This window comes from Microcaecilia unicolor, unplaced genomic scaffold, assembly GCF_901765095.1.
Source record: "Microcaecilia unicolor unplaced genomic scaffold, aMicUni1.1, whole genome shotgun sequence".
In the NCBI taxonomy this organism is placed as follows: domain Eukaryota; kingdom Metazoa; phylum Chordata; class Amphibia; order Gymnophiona; family Siphonopidae; genus Microcaecilia; species Microcaecilia unicolor.
Genome location: NW_021963230.1, coordinates 70,141 through 86,999, shown reverse-complemented (window position 1 = coordinate 86,999; position 16,859 = coordinate 70,141). Strand labels below are relative to the sequence as shown.

Here is a 16,859-nt window from a genome sequence, read left to right as displayed (position 1 = left end):
CAGCTTGCTACTGGCAGTACTGCCCTTCCACTAAATCAGGATTAAAGAGTGCTGAATTGAGATCTAGAAGAATTGTTGCCTCACAAGATTAAAGTCTCCATCTTGGGAAGAGATGAGGTGAAGATGCTTAATTTGCTCTGCATTCAGCAACAAGTCCAGGGCTATAAGGGGATAATATTCTGCACAGGTTGTCAAGCAGGCTGGGTGGCTGCATGAATATTTGTTAAATATCAAACCGTAAAGGATGTTGGTAACAAGAAGGAAGCCACTAAAATTTTGACAAAATTACTGCAGCAGTTGGAAGGAAGCTTCAACAAATCTTCTTAAAATCAATGGTGATCTTCTGCAAGGTCACTGACCTGGGGCACTTAGCTCAACACAGAACACACTGTGGCCAAAATAAAAGAAAAGCGTGATGGGCCATGAACACAAATGGTCAGGGGATGCACACACAGAAGATGCCTTCTATCAAAAACCCCCTTCCTTCCCTACCCTCTGACCAGAACTACTTCTTTCCCTTGCCTAATGTCAGGAAGTATTTTTTCACAGAGAGAGTAGTGGATGCTTGGAATGCCCTCCCGCGGTAGTTGGTGGAAATGAAAACGGTAACGGAATTTAAACATGCGTGGAATAAGCATAAAGGAATCCTGTGCAGAAGGAATGGATCCTCAGGAGCTTAGTCGAGCTCGGGTGGCAGAGCCGGTGGTGGGAGGCAGGGCTGGTGGTTGGGAGGCAGGGATAGTGCTGGGCAGACTTACACAGTCTGTGCCAGAGCTGGTGGTGGGAGGCTGGGCTGTGGTTGGGAGGTGGGGATAGTGCTGGGCAGACTTATACGGTCTGTGCCAGAGCCGGTGGTTGGGAGGCGGGGATAGTGCTGGGCAGACTTATACGGTCTGTGCCCTGAAGAGCACAGGTACAAATCAAAGTAGGGTATACACAAAAAGTAGCACGTATGAATTATCTTGTTGGGCAGACTGGATGGACCATGCAGGTCTTTTTCTGCCATCATCTACTATGTTACAAGGAGGCATATTTTCAAAGCACTTTGGAAGGCTAAGTTCCATAGGTTTCTATGGAACTTTGGGAGGCTAAGTGCTTTGAAAATGAGCCCCTATGGTACCCAGAGGATAACTTTATAACAGGTTGCCTAGGTTGGAAGGCCAAGTAGACACATTGTTGGGCTATTTTATAAAAAAGATACCAGGAAAATGTACTGAGCCAAATCAACAAATTAAGAGAGTAGTAAACCACTTGGACCGGAAGCCATACATCCGAAGGTACTGAAGGAACTGAAATATGAAATTGCTGATCTGCCGTTAGTAAATCTGTAACCTGTTATGTCGTCAGTAGTACATGAAGATTGGAGGGTGGCTAATGTGACACTGATTTTTAAAAAGGGTTCCGGGAAATTACAGACTGGTAAGCCTGACGTCACTGCCTTGCAAAAAAAAGTGGAAACTATTATAAAAGAATAAAATTACAGAACACATAAGGTTTAATGGGACAGTCAGCATGGTTTCTGCCAAGGGAAGTCTTGCCTCACCAATTTGTTTCATTTCTTTGAAGCCATGGATAAACGTGAGCCAGTTGATGCAGTGTATCTAGATTTTCAGAAAGCTTTTGACAAAGTTCCTCAAGAGAGACTCCTGAGACAATTAAAGACTCATTGGAAAGGAGGCAATGTTCTGTTGTGGATTAGAAATGTGTTACTGGACAGAAACAGGGTAGGGTTAAATGGCTATTTCTCTCAATGGAGGAGGGTGAATAGTGGGGTGACACGGGGTTCTTTGCTTGGACTGGTGCTATTTAACATTTACAAATGATCTGGAAACTGGGACAGCGACTGAGGTGATTAAATATACAGATGACAACTATTCAAGGTTGTTAAAACACATGAGGACTGTGAAAAATTGCTGGAAGACCTTATGAAATTGGAAAACCGGGCATCCAAATGGCAGATGAAATTTAAAGTGGACAAATGCCAAGTGATGCATTGGGAAGAATAATCTGAATCACGGTTACCTGACGCTATGGTCCACCTTTGGGGTCAGCACCGAAGAAAAAGATCTAGGTGTCACTGTAGACAAATCTACCCAGTTTGCAGCGGTGGCCAAAAAAGCAAACAGAATGCTAAGAATTATTAGGAAACGGATGGTAAATAAGACCGAGAATACTATAATGCCTTTGTATTGCTCCATGGTACAACCTCACCTTGAGTAGTGTTTAGTTCTGGTTGCAGTATCTCAAAAAAAAAAAAAAAAAAAAAAGACATAGCAGAATTAAAAAAGGTTCAAAAAGTGACTAAAATGATAAAAGGGATGGAACTCCTCTCATAAGAGAAAAGGCTAAAAAGGTTAGGGCTCCTGAGCTTGGAAAAGAGACGGCTGAGGGGAGATATGATTGAGGTCTACAAAATCCTGAGTGGTTTAGAACATATAGAAGTGAACTGATTTTTTTACTCATTGAAAAAGTACAAAGACTAGGGGACACTCAATGAAGTTACATGGAAATATTTTAAAAACAAAAAAGAAGGAAATATTTCACTCAAATACTTAAGTTCTGGAACTCATTGCTGGAGGATGTGGTAACAATGGTTAGCGTACCTGGGTTTAAAAAAAAGGTTTGAACAAGTTCCAGGAGGAAAAGTCCATTGTTATTGAGATGGACATGGGGGAAGCGACTGCTTGCCCTGGGATTGGTAGCATGAAATGTTGCTACTATTTGGTTTTCTGCCAGGTACTTGTGACCTGGATTGGCCACTGTTGGAAACAGGATACTGGGCTAGACTGACCACTGGTCTGACCCAGTATGGCTATTCTTATGTTCTGTACTCCACGAATATACCCTAGCTCCTTCTCTTGAATACACCTACCCTTAGGTCTTGTAAAATTACACTATTTGTCACTTCATGTACTTTTACAAGTGAAGTAATTTTGTAAAAGTCCTTTTATGCATATACAATTTATTTCATTTATTAAAATCTTTATATACCACCTGCAACTTCGAAAGCTATTGAAGCAGTGTACATTCAGGTACAGTAGGTATATTTCTGTTGCTCGAGAGCTTATATTCTGAGTTTTACCTGAAGCAATGCAGGGTTAAGTGATTTGCCCATCATCCTAAGGAGCTGCAGCAGCAGGTGGGATTTGAACTGGGTTCCCCTTGGTTTTCAGCCAGCTGCTCTATTAGGCTACCCAATGATATGGAAAGATGTGATGGTGGGGTAGGGGTGGGCAGACCACCTCAAATAGCTCTATGTAGCCACATAGGTCACATACTCCAAAAATAGTCCTGGGCTGAGTGTGGGATTCAGCAGCATTGCTGTGCTGGGAGTGAGAAGATAAGTCAAAATTCAGTCACTCAGCTATAAGGGAAACAAAACAGTCTGGTGGACACTGTACCCCTTTTCCCCTTCCAAACACCACCCATCTTCTGTCATACTATTCTTTGGGCCGATGTAGCACAATGAAACCTGCCACTGCTGCTCCCTTGGGATATTAAAAAAGGAATGATTGTGCTCCTCTCCATCCCCCTGTCAATTTGAGATGATCACAGGTCCTCACCCACAACATAGTTTCTGAAGAAAAGCCATTTTTAAAAGAATTGTCAGACTGAGGCATCACACATTGCAACAGCCTCTGCCTACTGCTCCCTGTCCTTCCAGTAAAATTATCAACAACCCTGGTGACTACATGACTGGATGATGGGTAAAATTCCAGCTGTCCCCACCCTTGGCCTAGCCAGCACAGAAATTTGTACTGAACAGACACTTTCCAACCTTTATCTCTATTTGGACTTAAATCCTCTGTCTGCATACTCTGTCTTTTGAGCTCCTTCTATGCCTTCATATTCTTTCAAGAATACTTTGCCCATCTTCCTCTTTCTCCACAGCTTATTTTCTCACATCCTACTCTCAATCCTTCCTACCACTTCTCTACACCATGGCTCTTTTCCTTTCACAAAACTGACCACCTTTTTCCAATCTTCACATCTCTCAGACTTTCTTCCTCTGCAGCTTCTATCCCCTCTCTGCCCAATCATACCTCCTCCTCCTAGGCCCTGCCCATCAAACAATCTTTCTTCTAAACCCTTCACAGCACCTAGAAAGATGGCTATTTCTTTCACAGTACTTCTGTTCTGTTTCCCTTTCTCAGTTTATCTGCTACACTTCCCCTCCCCAGAATTGCCAGACGGCAAAATGTTTTGCAGCCCAACAAGCTATGTGAGGAGTGCAGGAGGGGGGAATACTGGGACTACAAGCAGGAGAGAGAGGCTTGTGCATGCTGTGGCCTTTGCCAGAATAGCAACAAAATCAAAAAGTGATGTGGTAAAAATGAAGATGGCAAGCGAAAATATGCAAAAAATGTCTTATTGCTTTCTCAGTTCTTAAGACCTATTGCAGGAAGACAACACAGCCGTGTTTCGGCAGGTGTGCCTTATCAGGAGCCTTAATCCCTTACAAACTAAAACAATAATTAATACCATTTCAATGTAAACATATGTAAATAGTTTTAAAAATGTATATAATACAACTGATAAGACATTAGTAATAATGAAAAAAAATAAATGAATTAAAATTAATAATAATAAAATGGTGTGTTATGGAGAGTAATATACGCATGTATGACGAAACATTTATAAAAGTCCCCTTATTCAATTGGCAGAACAAGATTAAGAAAGCAACAACTGAATGGGTACAAAGAGGAGTATTTTCAAAGCACATAAGCTATGGAACTTTGTAAGTCTTATCAACAGAAATCAAACAAAAAACATGGAAAAGAAAATAAGATGATACCTTTTTTATTAGACATAACTTAATACATTTCTTGATTAGCTTTCGAAGGTTGCCCTTCTTCGTCAGATCGGAAATAAGCAAATGTGCTAGCTGACAATGTATATAAGTGAAAACATTCAAGCATTACTATGACAGTCTGACAGGGTGGGAGGATGGGGGTGGGTTGGAGGTATGCATGGGGACATCAAAGCATATCATTGATATTCTAACAGGATGGGTGTGGATAGGTGAGGGGTGGGGTGATCAACAGAGACATACAGCTTTATGGTTTATAATGCGCTAGGAACCCCAGATCCTTGTTAAGTCCTTTCTGTTGGGTGTTAAAATATTCAATCATTCTGACTTCAAAGGTCTTACGTTCTTGTATGGTTTTAAAGTTACCTTTCAGGATTGAAGTCAGAATGATTGAATATTTTAACACCCAACAGAAAGGACTTAACAAGGATCTGGGGTTCTTAGCCCATTATAAACCATAAAGCTGTATGTCTCTGATGATCACCCCACCCCTCACCTATCCACACCCATCCTGTTAGAATATCAATGATATGCTTTGATGTCCCCATGCATACCTCCTACCCTGTCAGACTGTCATAGTAATGCTTGAATGTTTTCACTTATATACACTGTCAGCTAGCACATTTGCTTATTTCCGATCTGACGAAGAAGGGCAACCTTCGAAAGCTAATCAAGAAATGTATTAAGTTATGTCCAATAAAAAAGGTATCATCTTATTTTCTTTTCCATGTTTTATTTTGTTTGATTTCTATTGATAACCTTAAGAGTGGACTAACACGGCTACCACACTCCTCTACTTAAAGTTCCATAGTAAACTATGGAACTTTGTAAGTCTAAGTGCTTTGAAAATGAGCCCCAAAGTGTACCAAACAGAATTTGATATATAGCTCCGAGCATGAAACATACACATAAAAGTACTGGACAAGTAATAATCACCACAATAGCATCCTGTACCGTGTTTAATGCTAATGGAGTGAATTAAATCTATATTTAAATTGGTAAATAGATAAAACCAAGGTGAAAGTGCACTGCATGAACTATCTAAAACAAACCAGAGAAAAGACATGAAGTCAATCCCATAACATGATTCACGAGAATTAAGCAAAACTCTACATGAAATGCATTTATGTGAATTTTACATGTAACAAAGCAACCACACTGTGAACTACACTACGTGAATACATATAAAGAACCAATGACCAAGTGCAGTAACCAAGAACCAAGTAGCAGACCGTGCATATGTAAAGTTAGTGATAAAGCTGCAACTGCCCGAATGTGAATTTATAGCAGAATGATATAAAGAATAAAGTGCTCATTTTACTGCAGGGGCGTAACCAGACATTGGCAGGAGAGGGGTCCAGAGACTGAGGTGAGGGGGCACATTTTAGCCTCCCTCCAGCGCCGCCGACCCCCCTGCCATTTTTGAACCCCTCCCCCCTGACGACCCTCTCGTACAACGTGCAGGACGTCAGACTCACAGAAACAGAACGAAGCCTTGCGCCGGAAGAAGAGGACCTCGGCTGGCAGGAGTTGGGGTCCCCTGCCAGCAAAGGTAGCTGACAACAGCGGCCGGGGGGGGGGGGGGGGGGTCGGCAGCGGAAGGGGGGTTGAGAGGGTCATTAGCAGGGGGGTCCAGGGCCAAATCTACAGGGGCCCAGGCCCCACATAGCTATGCCACTTTTACAGTGCTCCAGAAGGTTGCTTAAAGTCAGCTGGTGCGGTGCAAAGGGAAAACTGAAAGTGCCTGAATGGACATGAGGTTGTATCAAGGTAATGGCCTAGTGGTTAGAGCACCGGTCTTGCAATCCAGAGGTGGCCGGTTCAAATCCCACTGCTGCTCCTTGTGATCTTGGGCAAGTCACTTAACCCTCCATTGCCTCAGGTACAAACTTAGATTGTGAGCCCTCCTGGGACAGAGAAATATCCAGAGTACCTGAATGTAACTCACCTTGAGCTACTACTGAAAAAGGTGTCAGCAAAATCTAAATAAATAACTAAAATAAATAAAAAATAATGTATGTACAACATATATAAAATTATGACGGGCACGTTGTGCAGTACTCTCCAAGAGTGCTTAAAAAGTGTCCTTCCCAATTTAACTGAAAGCATGGTGCACATATAATAAATCAAACCAGCAAAAATAAATGACAAGAAGCAGTGAGAAAAAAAACAAACACAAACTAACTTACCCAGTGCTATACCAAGGAGCGCTTGGTCACAAGACAGCGTCTTGTATGCAAATAAAGAATGCCAGGTCAGCGCAGCATGCTTGAGCGCATTAGATATATTAGAAAGTCAGACTGGCTGAGAGCCTGCTGCTGCGCTGACCTTATCACCAGTCTTGCCCTCCTATTGGTCAAAACCAATAGGAGGGCGTGCAGAGAGAGCAGGAACCAGCAACCAATCAGTGTGGCAGTGCCACAGTGGCCACATGAAGCATGGCAACCCGCCCAAAAAGTCATGACCCGCGATCCCTGGGCTGCTGGAAAAAAAACACTCAATTCTGCGGGAAAACTGCAGGCTGGCAACTCTGCCCCTTCCCACTGGCAGCTCCAGCTCTATTCTCTCTCTGCAGTCCATTGGTCAGACATAGCCAGCCAGAAAGCCAATAGGCTTCTGTGGAAGAGAAGAGGTGAGGGTGGAAGCAGTTGCTGAAAGAGAGCAGCACTTCCTTCCTGCCCTCCCATGTGACCTTGTGTCATGGAGTTCTCAGCTTTTCTTGGAGTCTGCAGAGCAGAAACCTGTAATCAAATTGTAAATGTTTGAATTTTCTTTTCCCGAATGAAGGTGTAGTGAAAGGCAAACCCTGTGACCCAGTATTTTCTCTCTTTTAATGTTAGCACCGAGCACAATTATGAACTACTCACTGGCACACTTGCATTGCTCTCTCTCAACAAGATCTAGTGTCAGAAAACAAGTTTCATGATCTATGAACCTATATGCACCCGTCCCAATATTTCTATAAAAAAAGATTTGTTTCTTCAACAGAATGATGATTTAGTTAAGTGGCTTTTAATGCAAGTGTAATGTCTGGTACCAAGTGACAAAATTTCCACCCTCCTCTCCCAAGCAAAATGAAGCCCACATTTATGGTGTCCATGATTTAACAAACAATACTGATATCTAAAATACTACTACTACTTACAAACCCAACTTCATTATCTACTTGCGCAGCGATTACTCACTCTTTCCAAATCAGCTGACTGACACATATCAAAGCTGTGCATAGAACTTTCAGCACAGATTAAAAACACAGGGACCAATATTCAGAGTGCTCAGGGTTAACTGGTCATATTCAGCAGCACTTAACCAGTCAGTGCCCTTCTAAAGCCGGCTAATTGGGGGCAATTCCAGGCCAAGGTAACCACATAAATAGGACAGCATAAAAGTCAGTCCTATCTTTATGTAGTCCACCACAGCCAGTTAAGTGTTGAATATGTCGCACTTAACTGGCAATGGTTTCACCGACTGCATAAACCCAGAAATTTAATGCTGAAGCCTGAACTTGGTCCGGCATTTAATTTCTGGGTATAATGCCGATGTGGTCTGCAATTATTCAGATCTTATTCTTGGTTCTTCTGCCTTACCTCTCAAATTCATTTGGTGAACTGGAGTTCCACTGGCTTCTTCCTTGCTTTTATAGCAGGAGATAGATGTATCTTTAAACGTGCACCAATACTGTTTATAACCTTTAAGGGTTAACTTCTTAGGCCTAAAACAAACAAAAAACTATTGATATAGTACCATACAAATAATAGGTGCAGGATAATTACAGCTTCAAATCGGGTTTTAATTACTACACTTCAGAAAATAGCAATGGCAGCTCATTAGGATTGATGAGCACGCCATTTAAAAACTTACCTATCTGTGAGGCTGATAACTACTAAAGATTTTATGGACACTGTTATTCATGTATTAATAGCAAACATGTGTTATTCAGTATTGATAGCAAACATTCATCTGAAATGTTACAGGTAGTCTATAGACTACTGTTTCCCAAGTCTGGTCCTGAAGAACCCTTTGCCAGTCAGGTTTTCAGGATATCCACAATATGCAAGAAAGATTTACATATAAAATTTATTTATTTTATTTTGCTGCATTTATATCCCACATTTTCCCACCTATTTGCAGGCTCAATCTGGCTTACAATATAATACAACTACAATCACATTGATGGAATAGAGAATCAGAGTATATATAACAAATAAGGTGCATAGGAATATTATGGCAATCATATTAACGGAGAAGAATTTCACAATTATTGCTATTAAGGTTCATACAAAAATTATGTTGATTAAGAAGTGGGTAAGTGGATAACAATATAATATAATGATATCAGGACAAGGTATAATTGCCAGTAATTAGGATAAATGGATAACAACATAACAATGATATCAGGACAGGGTATGATTATCAGTATATTAGGGTGTAAATGAAATAGGCAAAATAAAAGAGTTCCAATATAAAATTGTGTCTGGTGTAGTTTAGGAGTCAGATTGTTATGAGGGATCCATTTTGTATGCTTTTTTGAACAAGTAAGTCTTCAGTAGTTTCCGGAAGGTCATCAAATCGCATGTTTTTTCTTATAGTGGTTGGAGGCAGTGTATGTAAATCAAGTTCATGCATATTCATTATGGATATCCCAAAAACCTGACTGGCAAGGGGTACTCCAGGACTGTTCTTGGGAATCAATGGTCTATACCATACCTGTGGTTTCTTAGCTAACAAACCAAATATTTGTAAGCCATCATAAAACACTACACACTACAGAAAAACTCTATGGACTTATACAGGTAAGTAGACATTTACAAGTTTCTTGTAAGATTTGACCGTGCATAGTTCAACAGAGCTGAAAACACAATGGATTCTGAAAGCCATTGTTTTAGGTGAGTATTGACAACAAGGGACTTTATTTAACAAAGCACACATATAAACTCAACCCCACAAAGCTGAAAGGAGTCAGTGAACAGGAGACCTCACTTTCAGAGTTATGTAATACTTCTTCCACAACCATCAGCTTTTGAGGACAAGGTGTGGCCTGATCAAATGCAATGCTAACATTTCAGTCAGAATGGAGACCAGGGGTATTCCATCTCATGACAGGGTGTTAACTGGAATTCTCAGGCACTGACCCATATGAATCAAACAAGAGTTAATTACAAGTAGCTGTGGGAATATTAGCATCCAAAAGCACCCTTTTTCACACTAAGTATCCATTAGTGTACATGAATATCAAAGCCAAAGAACAATAGCAGGTATGTGAGCTCTCTAAATGCTTACAGTAGTCTGATTACTAAACAAAACTAGGATTTACCATATGAAAGACCATTCTGGTACAGAAGAAATTACCTGGGGGGAGTTTGTGATTGATAGTGATCTGCCATCTCAAAGATTTGGTGAGGTTAAACTATAAAGTCTCTCCTTACAAATGTGCTGTGTATGATACAAGAAAAAAGCAACAGCTTATCTGTGAGAAAAGCATGAAAACACATTAAAATGCAGTACCACAACAGCCAATTTGTAATAAAAGTTCTGGGCTTGGGCAGACAATGTATGCCAACTATCATAGGCTTAGGCTAATTTATCTGGGAGGCAAAATTTTAGCTATGGAACAAAGTTTTACTGAAACTAGAGACTGTGCTAGCTCATAGTAAGGTTGAGGGAGGAGGAAGCAGCAAATAGCAAGGTAAAATCTGGCAACCTCCTTGAGCTGCTCCAGACTATAAGTACAGTGCACTCCATTAAAGTGTACATCGGATAAGCACATGCTCTGTTTAACTGTATGCCGTACTTCGGTTCTGTTTTTGGCGCTATCAATTTCTATGGGGACAAACTTCGGTTTAGCGCACCACTGATAAGTGCAAGATTCACTTATATGCATGGTTTAAGACCGCTCCTCTGCAGAAAAGACTTCGCATAAGCGTGCGCATGGAATATGTAAGCCGACTGGCGTGTGACAAAGGGGCGGTAAATTTGAAATCTCGTTGGTTAACTGCCACAGGCAGAATAAACGAAAGAATGTTGTTAGAATGTACACTAGAGTTGTCGTCGTCGCGCAACTGTAAGACTAACACTTGCTGAACGAATAGAAGTTCTTAAAAAATTAGAAAACAAAGTCAAGCATCTATTGCTAAAGAATATGGTGTCAATCCCAGTCAAATTTCACGTATCTTGAAGCAGAAAGACCAGCTTCTGGAAGACTGGCAAAACAATACAAATTCACACCGGAAATGAAAACGGGAGGGGAAAGCTGAGGAGGTAGAAGATGCTCTTCTTCTGTGGTTCTCTCAAGTCAGGAGCAGACAGTTTCCTGTCAGTGGTCCACTGCTTATGGAGAAAGCTAATCAGCTAGCTGAAAGTCTTGGACTAACTGAATTGAAAGCCACTGTTGGATGGTTGGAAGGAGAGGAACATAAAATTCAAGAAACAGCATGGTGAAAAACAAGACACTGATGACTTTGGTGCTGAAAATTTGGTTCAGTTCTTCCTACCATCTTGAACGAGTTTGCACCTTGTGACATTTTCAATGCTGACGAAAACGGTCTCTACTGGTGAGCAATTCCTGATGGAACACTTGTATTCAAACAAGCCGAAACTAGAGGAAGTAAAATGTTGAAGGACCAACTGACGATCCTCCTTTGCTGCAATATGATGGGAGTGAGAAGTTGGAACCCCTCATCATTGGAAAGACCAAACAGCCCCATTGCTTCAAGAAAGTTAAGCAACTTCCTGTGTCATACGAGGCTAACGCAAATTCATGGATGATAGGAAATTTGGAAGCAGTGGCTAAAGAAGTTAGACACTAGAATGCGCGCACAAAAGCGTCAGATTTTGTTGCTTTGTGATAATTGTGCTGCACACAGTGATGTCAGGCTGTCTAACGTCAAGGTAGTCTTCCTGCCACCAAACACTACCTCTCTGATCCAACCTATGGATCAGGGCATAATAGACAATTTCAAACAACATTATCGGTCTCTTGTGCTACGTCGTCTGATGAGCGTTATGGATGACCAGATTGGCAAGGATAACCGTGCTGTTGAACTGGCTCATAATCTATCACTGTTAGATTCCCTACATATGCAGAGGGACGAAACAGATGCAGCTGTTGCAAACGCATCAGATGAACAGGCTATTGACATCCCAGCCGGTGTTACTGAAGAGGAGTGTCATTACTACGTAGCTGTTGATTACGTTCTACAAACAAACAGCTGACTACAGCACTGATGTCCAGATATGTGCCTACACATGATGAAATGAGCAGCGAGGCACATGCTGACGAAATTCAACAGCCTCCTGTCACTTTTGCAAGAGCGTGGAGAGTCAACACCGTGCAGGCCTATCTGGAGGCTTTAATAAAAAAAGAATTTGTCCATTCAGGGGCTGGTTCTGGAATGCTAATGCACACTTTTATACCTGCTCCAAAACAGTTGTAAATTATTGTTTATGCAAATTTTCTAAGATACTCGTATGACAAATTCCACAAAGACCTTCATTCAGCACACATTTAAGTTTGTGCTGTCTTGTCACCATGCATATTACTGTAGGGTAATTTTATAAAAATAGGTCTTTTCTAGGAGGGAAAGCATGCAGAGATGGCTCATAGAACCATTTCTAATTTGCATGTGGGCATATGTGTGTTTATATGTGTGTTGGCTTTGTGCTTCTGGAAAGTCTGAATGGTACAATTCCTTAACTATGTTACAGTTACAGTATACATATGCAGCAAATGGAACAACCTCTCCCATAATATTGTATTTGGGCTTTTCTTTGTGGGGGCAGGGGCTTCATTTCTCTTTTGCTCTCCATCACATGCAGAAAGGTCAGTTCTACAGCACCAGAACCTCCCCCAGCTCACCTCCTCTGTTGCAATTAGTAGACTAGAAATAGGACAGAAAAAGTAAAAACGGTTGCTACCTTTACTACAGAAATATTTAAACGTAGCCTTTAGATGATGAACACACATCAAACAGTGACTGACTTACAGTGTAGCAGTAGATAATGTACTTTTCAAAACCGAGTATATCAGAAGAGCAAATATCCCTCAACAACTTTGTCTGGCTTCTGCCATGTGTGAGAAAGGCTTTGCATGACATATGCTTAAAGTTATGCCTGCATAAATAAAATTCCTTTGACAGATTCAACCAGCAGGGAAATAGAGAGGAGTTCAGCAATGTCTTGCTCACTCTTTGGCACCTCCATGTGTCCAGACAGCGAAGATACATACCTGTAGCAGGTATTCTCTGAGGACAGCAGGCTGATTGTTCTCACATGTGGGTTGACGTCCGCATTGGCCCAGGAATTGGCATTTTGCAAGCAAAATATTTAAAAAATTTTGCCACAGTCTTCTGGCGCCTGTGCAGCACACACTGCGCATGCGCGGACCGATTTCCCCGCCCATCGCGCGAAAGCGTTCCTCAGTTAAATCAAAAGCATAAAAAGAAACAAATCAACTCCAAAGGGGAGGTGGGCGGGTTTGTGAGAACAATCAGCCTGCTGTCCTCGGAGAATACCTGCTACAGGTATGTATCTTCGCTTTCTCCGAGGACAAGCAGGCTTGTTCTCACATGTGGGGTATCCCTAGCACACAGGCTCACTCAAAACAATGAACATTGGTCAATTGGACCTCGCAACAGCGAGGACATAACATAGATTGACCTGAAACCATAAACAACTAACAGAGTGCAGCCTGGAACAGAACAAAATTGGGTCTAGGGAGATGGAGTTGGATTCTAAACCCCAAACAGATTCTGCAGCACCAACTGCCCAAAACAACTGTCGCGTCGAGTATCCTTCTGAAGACAGTAGCGAGATGTGAATGTGTGGACTGATGATCACGTTGCAGCCTTGCAAATCTCCTCAATGGAGGCTGACTTTAAGTGAGCCACTGACGCCACCATGGCTCTAACATTGTGAGCCGTGACATGGCCCTCCAGATTCAGCCCAGCTTGGGCGTAAATGAAGGATATGCAATCTGCTAGTGGCCAATTGGAGATGGTGCATTTTCCGATGGCGACTCCCCTCCTGTTGGGATCGAAAGAAACAAACAACTGGGCGGACTGTCTAAAGGGCTTTGTCCGCTCCACATAAAAGGCCAATGCTCTCTTGCAGTCCAAGGTGTGCAAACTGCTTTCGCCAGGGCGGGTATGAGGACGGGGAAAGAATGTTGGCAAGACAATTGACTGGTTCAGATGGAACTCAAGACACCACCTTTGGCAGGAACTTAGGATGAGTGAGGAGGACTACTCTGTTGTGATGAAATCTGATATAAGGTGCATGTACTACTAAGCGAACAACTAAAGGCTGTCCAGAGATAGGCTTACCCTCTACACGGCGATGATAGGCACTAATCACACTAAGACGAACCCTTACTGAGTTGGTTTTGAGGCCAGACTCTCATAAGTGTAGAAGGTATTCAAGCAGGGTCCTTGTAAGACAAGAAAGAGGGTCTAGGGCCTTGCTGTCACACCAGACGGCAAATCTCCTCCATTTGAAAGAATAACACTTCTTCGTGGAATCCTTTTCTGGAAGCAAGACTCGGGAGACACCCTCTGAAAGACCCAAAGATGCGAATTTTAAGCTCTCAACATCCAGGTCGTGAGAGCCAGAAACTGGAGGTTGGGATGTAGAAGCGACCCCTCGTTCTGAGTGATGAGGGTTGGAAAACAGTCCAAGCTCCACGGTTCTTCGCAGGACAACTCCAGAAGAAGAGGGAACCAAATCTGACGCGGCCAGAAGGCTGCATTCAGGATCATGGTTCCACAGTCTTGCTTGAGTTTCAGCAAAGTCTTCCCTACTAGAGGTATGGGAGGATGCGCATACAGAAGGCCTGTCCCCCAATGTAGGAGAAAGGCATCTGATGCTAGTCTGTCATGGGCCTGAAGTCTGGAACAGAACTGAGGGACCTTGTGATTGATCCGAGTGGCAAAAACATCCACCGAGGGGGTGCCCCACGCTCGGAAGATCTTGCGGACTACGCCCATGTTCAGTGACCACTCGTGAGGTTGCATTATCCTGGTCAACCAGTCGGACAGACTGTTTACACCTGCCAGATAAGTGGCTTGGAGAAACATGCCAAGACGGCGAGCGAGCCCAACGCCACATCTGGACAGCTTCCTGACACAGAGGGCGAGATCCGGTGCCCCCCTGCTTGTTGGTGTACAACATGGCAACCTGATTGTCTGTCTGAATTACGATTACTTGGTTGGACAGTCGATCTCTGAAAGCCTTTAGAGCATTCCAGATTTCTCTTAATTCCAGAAGATTGATCTGCAGACCTCTTTCCTGAAAGGACCAGGCTCCCTGAGTGTGGAGCCCATCTACATGAGCTCCCCAACCCAGGAAAGATGCATCCGTTGTCAGCGCTTCTCATGGCTGAGGAACTTGGAATGGTCGTCTCATGGTCAAATTGGATCAAATCGTCCACCAGTGAAGAGAATTCTGAAAGCTGGTGGACAGTTGGATTACATCCTCTAGATCCCCCGCAGCTTCAAACCACTGGGGAAGCTAGGGTCCATTGAGCTGATCTCGTATGTAGACGAGCCATGGGCGTGACATGAACTGTGGAGGCCATGTGCCCCAGAAGTCTCAACATCTGCCGAGCTGTGACCTGAGACACTCGAACCATGGACACCAGGGACAGAAGGTTGTCTGCCCTTGCCTTGGGGAGATAAGCTCGAGCTGTCTGAGTGTTCAGCAGAGCTCCAATGAATATCAATTTTTGGACTGGGGTGAGATGGGACTTGGGATAATTTATGACGTACCCCAGTAGCCCTAGCACCCGAATAGTCATTCGCATGGACTCCAGAGCACCTTCTTTCGAGGTACTCTTCACCAGCCAATCATCGAGATAAGGAAACACATGCACTCCCAGTCTGCATAGCGATGCTGAGACTATAGCTAGGCGTTTGGTAAACACTCTGGGCACAGACACCAGGCCAAAAGGCAGTTCACAGTACTGAAAGTGCTCTGTTCCCAGCTGAAATTGAAGATATTTCCTCTGAGCTGGAAGTATCGAGATGTGGGTGTAAGCATCCTTTAAATCCAGAGAGCATAGCCAATCGTTTTCCTGAATCATGGGAAGAAGGGTGCCCAGGGAAACCATCCTGAATTTTTCTCGGACAAGAAATTTGTTCAGGGCCCTTAGGTCTAGGATGGGACGCATCCACCCTGTTATCTTTTGCACAAGGCAGTACCTGGAATAGAATCCCAGCCCTTCTTCCCCTGGTGGAATGGGTTCGACCGCTTGGGCCTGTAGAAGGGCAGAGAGTTCCTCTGCAAGTACCTGCTTGTGCTGGGAGCTGTAGGACTAAGCTCCCGGTGGGCAATTTGGAGACTTGGGAGTCCAGCTTGAGGGTGTAACCTAACCGTACTATTTGAAGAACCCACTGGTTGGAGGTTATAAGAGGCCACCTTTTGTGAAAAAACTTTAACCTCCCCCCAAATGGCAAGTCGTCCGGTACGGACATGTTTACTGAGGCTATGTTGAACTGGAGCCAGTCAAAAGCCCGTCCCTTGCTTTCGCTGGGGAGCTGCAGTGGCCCTAGGTGCACGCTGTTGATGAGAACGAGCGCGCTAGGACAGAGCCTGGGCAGATTGCCGACAAGCAGGAGTGTACCTACGCCTAGCATAGGAATAGGGAGCACTCCTCTTCCCTCCAAAAAACCTCCTAGATGAGGAGGTAGTAGCAGAAGACGCCCAGTGGGAGAGAGAATCCATAGCATCATTGTGCTTCTTGAACGGGTCAACTAGATCCTCTAACTTCTCACCAAAAAGGTTATCCCCCCGCCAAGGAACATCCGCCATCCGCTGCTGGACTGAATGCTCCAGGTCAGAGACATGCAGCCATGAGAGTCTGTGCATCACTATATACCTTGGGCAGCGATCCTGGATGCTACATCAAAAGTGTCAAACATACCCCTAGCCAGGAATTTTCGACACGCTTTCTGCTGCCTGACCACCTGGCAAAAAGGCTCGGCCTGCTCCAGAGGAAGTGCATCAACAAAGCTAGACAGTTGCCTCACCGAGTTCCGCAAGTGGATGCTCGTGAAGA

At 43.3% G+C, this 16,859-nt stretch overlaps 1 protein-coding gene across 1 annotated transcript in view; it reads right to left on the bottom strand.

The window, feature by feature from the left end:
• The window catches only part of LOC115459091 (fermitin family homolog 2-like), a gene marked incomplete at its 5' end in the record, with an annotated part of 121,901 nt that overhangs the window by 51,542 nt on the left and 53,500 nt on the right, over nucleotides 1-16,859 (bottom strand). Inside the window, 1 exon segment of the mRNA XM_030188957.1 lies at nucleotides 8,398-8,522. Coding sequence (XP_030044817.1) covers nucleotides 8,398-8,522 — 125 coding nt within the window.